General features: G+C 40.0%; 1 protein-coding gene and 1 long non-coding RNA gene across 2 annotated transcripts in view; one reads left to right on the forward strand and one right to left on the reverse strand.

The window, feature by feature from the left end:
• The window catches only part of LOC135556283 (carboxyl-terminal PDZ ligand of neuronal nitric oxide synthase protein-like), a 232,936-nt gene that overhangs the window by 183,685 nt on the left and 36,300 nt on the right, over positions 1-12,951 (forward strand). The window contains exon 8 of the mRNA XM_064989358.1: positions 12,448-12,609. Coding sequence (XP_064845430.1) covers positions 12,448-12,609 — 162 coding nt within the window. The remainder of the gene's footprint in view (positions 1-12,447; positions 12,610-12,951) is intronic.
• Positions 784-12,595, reverse strand: LOC135556284 (uncharacterized). The gene is made up of 3 exons (XR_010457971.1): positions 12,361-12,595; positions 1,406-1,563; positions 784-1,225 (listed from the first exon to the last, which is right to left on the reverse strand). It is a non-coding gene; the product is annotated as an uncharacterized LOC135556284 (long non-coding RNA).

Raw genomic sequence — 12,951 nt, forward strand, 5'->3', positions numbered from 1 at the left:
ACTGTGATGTCCATGACTGTCTCACATCAAATCATCTGATCTCCCCTTTGAAGGGCAGAAGTAGCCTACAGATGCTGCAGAGAGGGTGGAAGGGAGCAGGGAGGGAGCGTGTAACATTGGCCATGTTAAAAAATAATTAGGGGTATTTGGGAAGTGTTTTGTTTTTCTTCTTCTTGACCATATAAGGAGTTGTAGTTGTAATTCTCCTCAGAACACAAACTCAGACCCCATGTTATTCTCCTCATTTGTTTACCGTAAAATAATAAAAACAAATTCAAATTGTTTCCACTCAAATTGGGGCTAGATTGCTGTAAACACATTTAGCATTCTCTGCAAAAGGACGGATGTTTTCTCTTTCTATTGAGTTAAACACACTTGGGAGGTGGTGGATCAGACAGTTTGGTAATCTATTCAGTAGGCCTGTTAGCGTGTTGTTGTTAGCTCGTAATAACTGCTTTGGAATCTATGTGTGAGCATGTACGTGCACATCTGTCTGTCTCCTGATGCCCGTGGGATATTGCACAGCCTCAGGCAAAATTATACTGGGTTTTATTCAGCAAATTGGTCTCTTTGCTGTTCTCAGTGTGTGTGGTCCAGAGTGCTTTGACTGAATGTGTTGGTATTTCGCTAAACAACAGAGGCTGGAGGGCCCTTGTTCAAAAACCACAGGTTTAATGTATTTCTCCCCAAGACATAGACTAAGTCAAACCACCCTGAAACCACAAGTGTTTGTGTCTATCTCTGAGAATCTACCCAGGAAAGAGATGGAAATGTTTATATATGTAGTCTTAAATCAAATCAAACTTTATTTGTCACATGTGCCAAATACAACAAGTGGAGATCTTATTGTGAAATGCTTACTTACAAGCCCTTAAACAACAGTGCAGTTCAAGAACAGTAAAGAAAAAATAAACTAAAGTAAATAAAAAATAACAGAATAAAATAACAACGAGGCTATATACAGGGGGTACCGGTACCTTGTCAATGTGCGGGGGTACAGGTTAATCGAGGTAATTTGTACATGTAGGTAGGGGTGAAATTACTATGCATAGAAAATAAACTGTGAGTAGCAGCGGTGTAAAAAACAAATGGACGGGGAGGGGGTGTCAATGTAAATAGTCCGGTGGCCATTTGATGAATTGTTCCGCAGTCTTATGGCTTGGGGGTAGACGCTGTTAAGGAGCCTTTTGGTCCTAGACTTGGCGTTCCGGTACCACTTGCCGTGCTGTAGCAGAGAAAACAGTCTATGACTTGGGTGACTGGAGTCTCTGACAATTTTTGGAGTCTCTGACAATCCAGGACCTACTGTATTAAATACAGTAGGTCCTGGATGGCAGGAAGCTTGGCCCCAGTAATGACTACCCTCTGTAGTGCCTTACGGTCAGATGCCGAGCAGTTGCCATACCATGCAGTGATGTAACCGGTCAGGATGCTCTCGATGGTGCAGCTGTAGAACCTTTTGAGGATCTGGGGGCTCATGCCAAATCTTTTCAGTCTCCTGAGGAATAAAAGGTGTTGTCGTGCTCTCTTCACGACTGTCTTGGTGTGTTTGGGTAGTCTGTGCTGCATCACAAAGGAAACAGAATAATATGTGTCCAATCAAATTCATAATCACAAAGATCAAAGCATAACAATCATGAATTATTAACATAAGTAGGTAATTCAGCAATTCAGTTCAATAACAAGTCAATAGGAATCATCCTTGAGTCATTTAGGCTCGTCACTATTCGTCATAATCATGAGAAGAATAATACACATAATTAAATCAGTGACCGGTTATTCAATCTCTAATCCCCATCAGTTTGATATCAGAATTGATCAGTTCAGCAAACAATTAAGTTTCATATTTCACCCTTTCAAGTTTGTCTTCATATGTTCATGTAATTTCATTACATATTAACCATATATTGATGGCATAAATGGCCTGTGATGATCTGTAGGGCCGTGATCATTGACCATTTAGATTAGACAGTAGGTTTGAAGTGTGTGCTCCGCGGTAATAACTATAAACAATAACTGATGGCCCCCTCTCCAGATTGCAACAGATAGTTCAGATGAAAGGTAACAGATTCTGTGGACTTACGTGAATTCATGGACGCACAGAACTTATGGATTAGACGGAGTTATTAAGGAAGAGAAAGCAGCGAGATCGGGCGATGGCGATTTCCTCCTTTTAATGTGTCGGACATTTCCACCTGACCTAATTAAAGCGCCTCTGGCCCAGCTTAGCAAGTGGCCATGAATTAAAGGATTCTTCAAACCAAATCCATGGGCCTTTTCTACAGGGAGGATGTTGTTGATGTGAGCCATGACCAGTCTTTCAAAGCACTTCAAGGCTACCGACGTGAGTGTTACGGGGTGGTAATCATTGAGGCAGGTGACCTTCGCTTCCTAAGGCACAGGGACTGTGGGGGTCTGCTTGAAATATGTAAGTATTACAGGCTCGGTCATGGAGAGGTTGAAAATGTCAGTGAAGACACTTGCCAGTTGGTCCGCGTATGCCTGGTAATCCATCTGGCCCAGCGGCTTTGTGAATGTTGACCTGTTTAATGGTCTTGCTCACATCGGCTACCAAGAGCGTTATCACACAGTCATCCAGAAAAGATGGTGCTCTTGTGCATGCTTCAATGTTGCTTGCCTCGAAGTGAGCATAAAAGGAAATTAGCTCATCTGGTAGGCTCGCGTCACTGGGCAGCTCGCATCTGGGTTTCCCTTTGTCGTCCGTAATAGTTTTCAAGCCCTGCCACATCTGATGAGCGTCAGAGCTGGTGTATTAGGATTTCAATCTTAATCCTGTATTGACGCTTTGTTTGTTTGATGGTTCGTCTGAGGGCATAGCGGGATTTCTTATAAGCGTCCGGACTATTGTCACACTCCTTGAAAGCGGCAGCTGTAGCCTTTAGCTCGATTGCCTGTAATGCCAAGAGTGTGCAAAGCTGTCATCAAGGTAAAGGGTGGCTATTATTTGAAGAATACTACATGATTCCATATGTGTTGTTTCATAATTTTGATGTCTTCACTATTATTCTGCAATGTAGAAAATAGCAAAAAAAAATAAAGAAAAACTCTTGAATGAGTAGGTGTCCAAACATTTGACTCCAAACTACTGCATGTAAAGACAACATTAAATTCAGAATAGTCTGATGGGTGACAGTATTAGCTTATGTATTATCACTTGAATGATTCCCAGTTCATGCATTAAGGCAAGAAACAGTGCATACTTTTTTTTTGTGACGTTATCAAATCATATTCGCACACCTAATGTATCCTAGCATATAGGTTTATATGTTTTGATAAGGTTTGTATCACAACTAAAGTGGCCAAATAACTTCTGAAAATTAAGCACATTAATCTGCTTTATAGCCAGTGTACAGCCTAACTAGCATACATAGGCTATGCGTGAGTTTCAAGTTTGGGGAAGGTAATTTTCACCATAAAAAGGCACCTTTATGATAAAGCATTACATGTATAATCACATTTGCTGTCACTTTTCGAGAACAGTGTTTTTCCACTAATTGATTGCATTTTGGAACATTCACTCTTATAGCCTACTGCTGTGTGTGCATTGTTGCGCTTATTATATGAAAATAATAGCCTAATTGTTTAGCTCAAAATGTTGATAAACTATCAACCTCGTTGCTTTTAAAAGGTTTTTTAATACAAGTGGTTATATTCATTTGGGATCGGACACAGTGCTCGGTGTTTCGTTTGACACATTGGTGTGGCTGGCTTCCGGGTTGGACGCGTGCTGTATTAAGAAGCAGTGCGGCTTGGTTGGGTTGTGTTTCGGAGGACACATGGCTCTCGACCTTCATCTCTCCCAAGCCGGTACGGGAGTTGTAGCGATGAGACAAGATAGTAACTACTAACAATTGGATAAAACGAAAATTGAGGAGAAAAAAGTGGCTAAAAATTTTTTTGTGAATGAGACTGATGGAGTGTGTGCAGCTTGTGACTTTTCAAATCATCATTGGAGTCCCATCATGCAGCCTTGGAATGTATTAACAATCAAAACATATAGCCCAACATTTGTATCGCAACTAAAGTTGCAGAAATAATGTAATTATATAGGACCAGTTTCTTTGTTCAACACAGAATAGCCGCATGTGCGCACTTCCTATGAAATCATTTTGTTTTTTTTATATATGTTCAATTGTATTCTTTAAACTATAAAATAATTGTACGTTTTTTGTCATGGAATTCTAAGCAAATCTTGTCTGCTAAATTAACTAGTGTAGCCCACAGCCATATGGCATAGGCATATCAGGGCCTAACAACTCAGAGTATGCTGTTCTGTTCTTCTGAAATAAACTACATTTTCTTAATATCATACTTCTTTAGACCTGTTTGAAATAAAGAATGTATTTATTATGATGGTGTAGGCTATATTAAATTGGTTTATTAGACTTTTTTAAATGTAGACGTTCCAAAAGTCTGCATCAGTGGCTGTGGAAGCCAGGAGATCCTAAAAATAATTAACGATAAATTACCGTGAGACAGGAAGTTATTTGATAATCACCGGCTGACAAAATGTCATATCCTTCGATTGTAAACTTTCATGGTCAAAACATATACAGTTGAAGTCGGAAGTTTACATACACACATAGACCTTAGTTTTTCACAATTCCTGATATTTAATCCTTGTAAAGAATTCCCTGTCATAGGTCAGTTAGGATCACCACTTTATTTTAAGAATGTGAAATGTCAGAATAATAGTGGAGAGAATAGATTTGTTTCAGCTTTTATTTCTTTCATCACATTCAGAGCGGGTCAGAAGTTTACATACACTCAATTAGCATTTGGTAGCATTGTCTTTAAATTGTTTTACTTGGGTCAAAAGTTTCAGGTAGCCTTCCACAAGCTTCCCTCAATAACTTGGGTGAATTTTGGCCCATTCCTCCTGACAGAGCTGGTGTAATGGAGTCAGGTTTGTGGGCCTCCTTGCTCGCACACACTCTTGCAGTTCTGTCAACAAATTGTCTATAGGATGGAGGTCAGGGCTTTGTGATGGCCACTCCAATACCTTGACATTGTTGTCCTTAAGCCATTTTGCCACAACTTTGGAAGTATGCTTGGAGTCATTGTCCATTTGGTAGACCCATTTGCAACCAAGCTTTAACTTCCTGACTGATGTCTCGAGAAATTGCTTCACTATATCCACATAATTTTTCATCCTCATGATGCCATGTATTTTGTGAAGTGCACCAGTCCCTCCTGCAGCAAAACACACCCACAACATGATGCTGCCACTCCCGTGCTTCACTGTTGGGACGATATTCTTCAGCTTGCAAGCCTCCCCCTTTTTCCTCTAAACATAACGATGGTCATTATGGCCAAACAATTCTATTTTTTTTTTCATCAGGCCGAAGGACATTTCTCCAAAAAGTACGATTTTTGTCCCCATGTGCAGTTGCAAAACGTAGTCTGGCATTTTTATGGCGGTTTTGGAGCAGTGGCTTCTTCCTTGCTGAGCAGCCTTTCAGGTTATGTCGATATATGACTCATTTTACTGTGGATATAGATACATTTGTAACTGTTTCCTCCAGCAGCTTCACAAGGTCCTTTGCTGTTGTTCTGGGATTGATGTGCACTTTTCGCACCAAAGTACATTAATCTCTGGGAGACAAGAATGCTTCTCGTTCCTGATAGGTATGGCAGCTGCATGGTCCCAATGTGTTTATACTTGCGTACTATTGTTTTTGCAGATGAACGTGGTACCTTCAGGCATTTGGAATTTGCTCCTAAGGATGATCCAGACTTGTGGAGGTCTGCAATTTTTTTTCTGAGGTCTTGGCTGATTTCTTTAGATTTTTCCCCTTGATGTCAAACAAAGAGGCACTGAGTTTGAATGTAGGCCTTGAAATACATCCACAGGTACACCTCCAGTGTACTCAAATGATGTCAATTAGCCTATCAGAATCTTCTGAAGCCATGACATAATTTTTCTGGAATTTTCCAAGCTGTTTAAAGGCCCAGTCAACTTATGTAAACTTCTGACCCACTGGAATTGTGATAAAGTGAATTATACGTGAAATAATCTGTCTGTAAAACATTGTTGGAAAAATGTATTGTGTCATGCACAAAGTAGATGTCCTAACCGACTTGCCAAAACTATAGTTTGGTTGAAAAACTAGATTTAATGACTCCAACCTAAGTGTATGTAAACTTCCGACTTCAACTGTAGATTCAATCGTTGTAAAGATGGGAGAGGTCTGTCCCTAATAAGAGATGCTCTGCTTTTTTGACACCACACTCCAAAAAGCAAGTCCTGCCAGCTCTAGTTGTTTTATCTTGATTAATGTGCTGCAAAAAATATCTAGTTGGCCCAGAACAGAGTGGCAAGTCTTGCTCTTCATTGTAATCAGAGGGCCAATATAAATACTATGCATGGCAGTCACTCTTGCCTTAGAGATGAGGAGAGACTGACTGCATTACCTCTTTTTTTTAATAAGAAACATTGTGTTGAAAATTCAAAATTGTTTGTATGGATATGTAGGCTATGTGTGCTATTTTTAAATGTACGTAGTTCTGTTCTTATCTATTAATGTTCTGTATTATGTCATGTTTCATGTTTTGTGTGGACCCCAGGAAGAGTAGCTGCTGCTTTCGCAACAGCTAATGGGGATCCTAAAAAAATACCAAATATCATGATGAATAACAATGATTCTGCTTTCTCAAATATACAGGAAAACTCCACTGTTTTTTTCTGAATAAAGGAACGGTGTAAAGGTGCTATGTCTGACAAGAAAGGTCTTGAATAACCTCTACTGTGTTCTTGTTAGTGCAGCTTGTCAACTACCCATCGTACTGTATCTGTCCTTCAGACTCAGAGGAGCATGACTCGTCGCAAACCTCTGCTTGACTGAGAGGGATAGATGTTCACCTTTATGGAAACTGACAGGTTTCTCTCTCTCGCTCTCTTTCCTCCCCAGCGCCCCTAACCGTTGCCCATGTATTATATTCACTCCCTCTTCAATTCTACTGCCATTATACCAGTGACAGTTCTCTATGCAAACGTACTTGGTACATAAAAACAGTCAGTCTTTCAGCTGGCGGCTGAGGTATTATTTTCATCTTCAAACTATTACAATTATTCTGATGAATTATGTGTAAAGCAAACAATTATTTAACCAGAGTTACCAAACTAAACAGTATAAAGATGTTTACTGTAGTGATGTGCGGGTTGACTCATAACCCGCAATCCCTGTAGTTATTTCTGTGGAGCAGGCAGGTTTATGGTCATGAAATATTGTTTGGATGAAAGGTGGGTGACGGGCGGGTTGAATTTAAATCCCAAAATCCAGCTGGTTGAATTAGAAGAAAACAATGCATTAAAAAATCCATAAATATATTAGTTGTGTGCAATTCATATCTATAGGCTACATTGAGGTTTTTCTTTCATTATTTTTTGCCTCCTGTTACTGTGTAAGCCTAAACTTCAAGGCCTGTCTGTATGCGTGCCAAATACATACCAATCGCCAAGTGCTTTTACAAACTTGGGCAGAAAAAGTTAACGTCGATCCACTGAGGCAAAAAGTACAATGTCGGATTTAAATTCAATAAGATAAAAGCTGCAAAATGGAGAGTTTAAAGAGAGGGGAGGGCCAGAACAGTAATGTTTGGGAAAGATTGTGTTAAGTGGCAAAAGAAGATGATAGCAGTGCCAGCTAAATTATGTGTGATAATTGTGAGGCGCGATACATATTAGAGAGTCACAAGACGGGGACATCAAATATGGCACGTCAAGGAAACTGTAGCCTACTGTTCAGATGGGTTAAATATAATGGTAACATAACTGAAATCCGGACACTGACTGTGTTACTATTTCCATTTTTAATTTTGCAAATGTTTTATAATTGTTCTTTTTAACTCTGCATTGTTGGGAAAGGACTCATAAGTAAACATTTCACTGTAAAGTCTACACCTGTTGTATTCGGCGCATGTGAGAAATAAAAATTGGATATATCTAATTTTAGACAAGCTGACTAACAAATAGCCAACCAAAATGTTGGAAATTCTAAACTGGAACATATCTAAATTAGGCTTTAGAAAATGAATCTTGCTCTCCCTGTCAAAAATTAGTTCTGCCATCTGACTGTACAGCGCATTTTCAATCGGCCTATTTGTGGATTAGAGTCGGGGTAGGGCCTCAGATTTTCACTTTATCACATATAGTCAGCCGGTTGCTGATGGGTTATTAGCAATTGCGTAGGTTTGGGTAAACAAACAACTGACCCGCACATTACTAGTGTACTACACTTGTTGAAATCACTATGCGCACACACACAGAGACAGAGACAGACAGACAGACAGAGAGTTCCACTGTTCATCAAGAGTTGAGAGTAAACAGCTTGTCTGGTAATGTCCTGATTAACCTGTAGATCAGACAGCGACACACCATCACTCATCAACTCCATTAGAGACCAGAGGCCTGGATCAAGGGGAGACTGCCGTGTGTGTGTGTGTGTGTGTGTGTGTGTGTGTGTGTGTGTGTGTGTGTGTGTGTGTGTGTGTGTGTGTGTGTGTGTGTGTGTGTGTGTGTGTGTGTGTGTGTGTGTGTGTGTGTGTGTGAGAGACCATTGTTGATGCCGCAGTATCTGCACCTAAGACAGATGATAGAACATACATTTGGGGTGTAATTTGCTGACTTCTAAACAAACATAGTGGATTGAGTGAACTGTTTGTTCAGAGAGTGAATCTGTGCAGTGTAACAGAAAGGAAAGGGGGATACCTAGTCAGTTGTACAACTGACTGCATTCAATAGAAATGTGTCTTCTGCATTTAACCCAACCACGTTATGTATTGTAAAATTGTCTAGCTTGGACCTGTAACTCATTCTTTGTGTTGTCTGTAGCTAGGTTTCCATACAATGGGCAACACATTTTCATGTTAATACAGTATTCAAAAATCTGCTTGAGGACAATGTGTGCATTTTCCCACCAGTGGTGTGTTTTCACCAAACGGACTTGCTGTGGATAAAAATCAGTGTGTGATGGCATAGTGCACACAAAATGCTAAGTTCCCGAATAAAATCTAAAGTTTAATTTGTTTTCATTGCATTTTCAACTGTATTTTCAACTCTTCCAATAGTTTTGTCACAAAATCTGTCGTGTTAAATAGGAAATGTGCTTATAGGTCTTGGCACGTGGCTCTAGCCAACAGCTCACAGACCTACCCCACCAGACATGCCACCAGGGGTCTTTTCACAGTCCCCAAATCCTGAACAAATTCAAGAAAACGTACAGTATTATATAGAGCCATTACTGCATGGAACTCCCTTCCATCTCATATTGCTCAAATGAACAGCACACCTGGTTTTAAAAAAGCAATAAAGCAACTCCTCATGGCACAACGCCTCTCCCCTATTTGACCTAAATATTTTGTGTGTGTGTGTATATGTAGGCTATGTGTGCCATTTTTAAATGTATGTAGCTCTGTTCTTATCTATTAATGTTCTGTATTATGTCATGTTTCATGTTTTGTGTGGACCCCAGGAAGAGTAGCTGCTGCTTTCGCAACAGCTAATGGGGATCCTAAAAAAATACCAAATATCATGATGAATAACAATGATTCTGCTTTCTCAAATATACAGGAAAACTCCACTGATTGTTTCTGAATAAAGGAACGGTGTAAAGGTGCTATGTGTGACAAGAAAGGTCTTGAATAACCTCTACTGTGTTCTTGTTAGTGCAGCTTGTCAACTACCCATCGTACTGTATCTGTCCTTCAGACTCAGAGGAGCATGACTCGTCGCAAACTTCTGCTTGACTGAGAGGGATAGATGTTCACCTTTATGGAACGCCCTCTTATCCACTTGCTGTGGATAAAAATCACTTGCTGTGGATATCTGTGAGTCAACAGATACAGTGTGGGTAGGCTAGTCTACATCGATCCTGTCACCAGAATAAGACCCTTGATATTTATTGGAAAGGAGCATCAAGCTCATCACTGTACACATTCACCACCCTGTGAAGTTAATCATACATCATTTTATCTGTAGCCTAATAAACCACATGCTTTCCCAAGTCATAGTGGGAGGACCACACACCATATCATTTTGTGACTCCAAGTTTACTTCGATATGATGGTTATTATATCAATATTTGAGCATAAAGGCATTTCCACCGCCATTTCACGCATGAGTAATTTTACCAATACAAACATATCCCACCATGTCGAATGAACAAATTCTTTGTCATCATTTAGAAAAAAATTCCGAAACTTCCTGTTTCCATCACAGCTGTCATGATTGTTTTTATACGGTATGACTTTACTCGCATAAAAACTATGGATGGAAATGTGGGTTGTGTCATGAACCAGCACTTTGGAAACAGCCAACAACATATGATTTTATTTCTGAAGCAGTTCTCTCTCCAATTGGCCTGAGCAAGGATGTGCTAATAGGTCCATCAAAATGTAATCTCTCTCTCTCTCTCTCTCTCTTTCTGTATTCTTCAGTAAATGCATATTCTATGCAATTATCTCTGTCTGACACACACACATACACAAATGCAACTCTCTCTGACACAGATTGATTTTGCTATTCAAGGAAAAACAATATAGTCCTCCAGGCCTTTGACAGATACAAGCTGCTATTGTTCTTCTTTTTCAATTAATTATCGTGTGAATACTATTCCAGTAGTGACATATTTGGTTGTCTGTAAGACATGTAGATGCATGAGCGAGCAGGGCTTTTACTTTTTCTCTTAGGGCCTGTTCAGCAATGCCTCTGTTTTACCTTAAGCTCTGCTTATCACCAGGGGAAATGTTTGTCTGGCTAACACTGGTTGGCTCTCCCCTGTCTTTCTTACTCAATCACCCACACGCACAGCCACACTCAGCTCACGAGCACCGGCCCTTTCCTTCACAACGGTTAGGATTTTCACATTTAGAAAACCAATCGAACCCATTGCACAATTTCTAAGCAAATATTGCATTAACAAGCAGCCTCCTTTCCAGACCAGTGTGGTCACAGCTCTCCCTGCGCTGTGAGTCACATGGGTCGCTTCAGCCAGGCTAGGGAAATGTATACTCACACTGCCAAAGAACACATTGAATATGAACATATATAAATATGTCTCTCTGACTTTCTTTGTATTTGTCGACAGTGCCTTCAGAAAGTATTCGTACCACTTGACTTGTTCAACATTTTGTATTGTTACAGCCTGAATTCGAAATGGATTCAATATTTTTTTCTCTCACCCATCTACACACAATACCACATAATGACAAAGTGAACGCATGTTTTTTTTAAATGTGAGCAAATTTATTGACAATAAAATGCAGAAATATGTCATTTACATACTGTAAGTATTCACAGTCCTGATTACATGTTAAAATCACCTTTGGCAGTGATTACAGCTTTGTCAGCATGTGAGTCTTACTGGGAAAGTCTAAGTGCTTTGCACATCTGGACAATATTTGCCCATTATCCTTTTCAAAATTCTTTAAGCTCTTTCAAATTGTTTGTTGATCATTACTAGACAACCATTTTCATGTATTGTCATAGATTTTCAAGCAGATTTAAGTCAAAGCTGTAACTCGGCCACTCAGGAACATTCACTGTATTCTTGGTAAGCAACTGCAGTGTGTTTGGGGTTATTGTCCTGCTGAAAAGGGAATTCATCTCCCAGTGTCTGGTAGAAAGCAGACTGAACCAAGTTTTCTTATTTTGCCTGGATATTATGGACTAATTACAATGCTGTTGATCCATCCTCAGTTTTCTCCTATCACACTTATTAAACTCTGTAAAGTCACCATTGGCCTCATGGTGAAATCCCTGAGTGGTTACCTTTCTCTCCGGCAACTAAGTTAGGAAGGACGCCTGTATCTCTGTAGTGACTGGGTGTATTGATACACCATCCAAAGTGTAATTAATAACTTCCCCATGCTCTAAGGGGTATTCAATGTCTGCTACCAATAAGTGCCCATATTTGCGAGGCATTGGAAAACCTCACTGTTCTTTGTGGTTGAATCTGTGATTGAAATTCACTGCTCGACTGAGGGACCTTACAGATAATTGTATGTGTGGGGTACAGAGATGAGGTAGTCACAAAACAAATCATGTTAAACACTATTATTGCACACAGAGTCCATGTGACTTATGTGACTTGTTAAGCAAATGTTTACTCCTGAACTTATTTAGGCTTGCCATAACAAAGGGGTTGAATACCTATTGACTCAAGATTAAAGCTTTTCGTCTGTAATTAAGTTGAAAAACATAATACCACTTTGACATTATAGGGTATTGTGTGTAGGCCAGTGACAAAAAGTCAAACATTTAAAATTCAGCCTGTAACACAACAAAATGTGGGAAAAGTGTGGAAATACTTTCTGAAGGCACTATCTCCATCTCCTTACCTCTTCCGTCCTCTCTCTCTCCTTGTATTGATGGCTCCCTCTCTCAATCCATGAGATTCATCATTAACCTTCTCTCCTCCATGGCAGGTTCCAGAGCAGGCCTCTTTGTTGCTGGCGCCCCCCAGGATGCTGCTGCCGTCGTCGGGTACTCTGCTCAACAGTGCTCCCCTGTCAGTCCACCACCAGATTCATCTGTTACAGCAACAACTACAGCAACAGCAGCAACAGACACATGTAGCTGTGGCACAGGTAGGACTGAGACACATGTTTGTGTAGGTTAACAAATGGTGTTGTTTGAACTACAGTGAGCTGGTCGTTGTTCCCTTCCTAGCTACTATCTTGTTTGTCTGCAAGCTCTTCACTTTGCTAATATTAACCTTTATGAATCAAATGTGTGACTTATCTGACTTTAACACCAGCTCTCCCACACACACTCTGTAACGATTCTCCTCTTCGTCTGAGGAAGTGTAGTCAAGATCGGACCAAAATGCAGCGTGGTACGTGTCCATGTTAAATTTATTACAACTGAACACAAAATAACAAACGTGAAACAACAAAAATCGAAACAGTCCTGCAAGGTGACACAACACA

Source organism: Oncorhynchus masou, chromosome 15 (genome assembly GCF_036934945.1).
Source record: "Oncorhynchus masou masou isolate Uvic2021 chromosome 15, UVic_Omas_1.1, whole genome shotgun sequence".
NCBI lineage: Eukaryota > Metazoa > Chordata > Actinopteri > Salmoniformes > Salmonidae > Oncorhynchus > Oncorhynchus masou.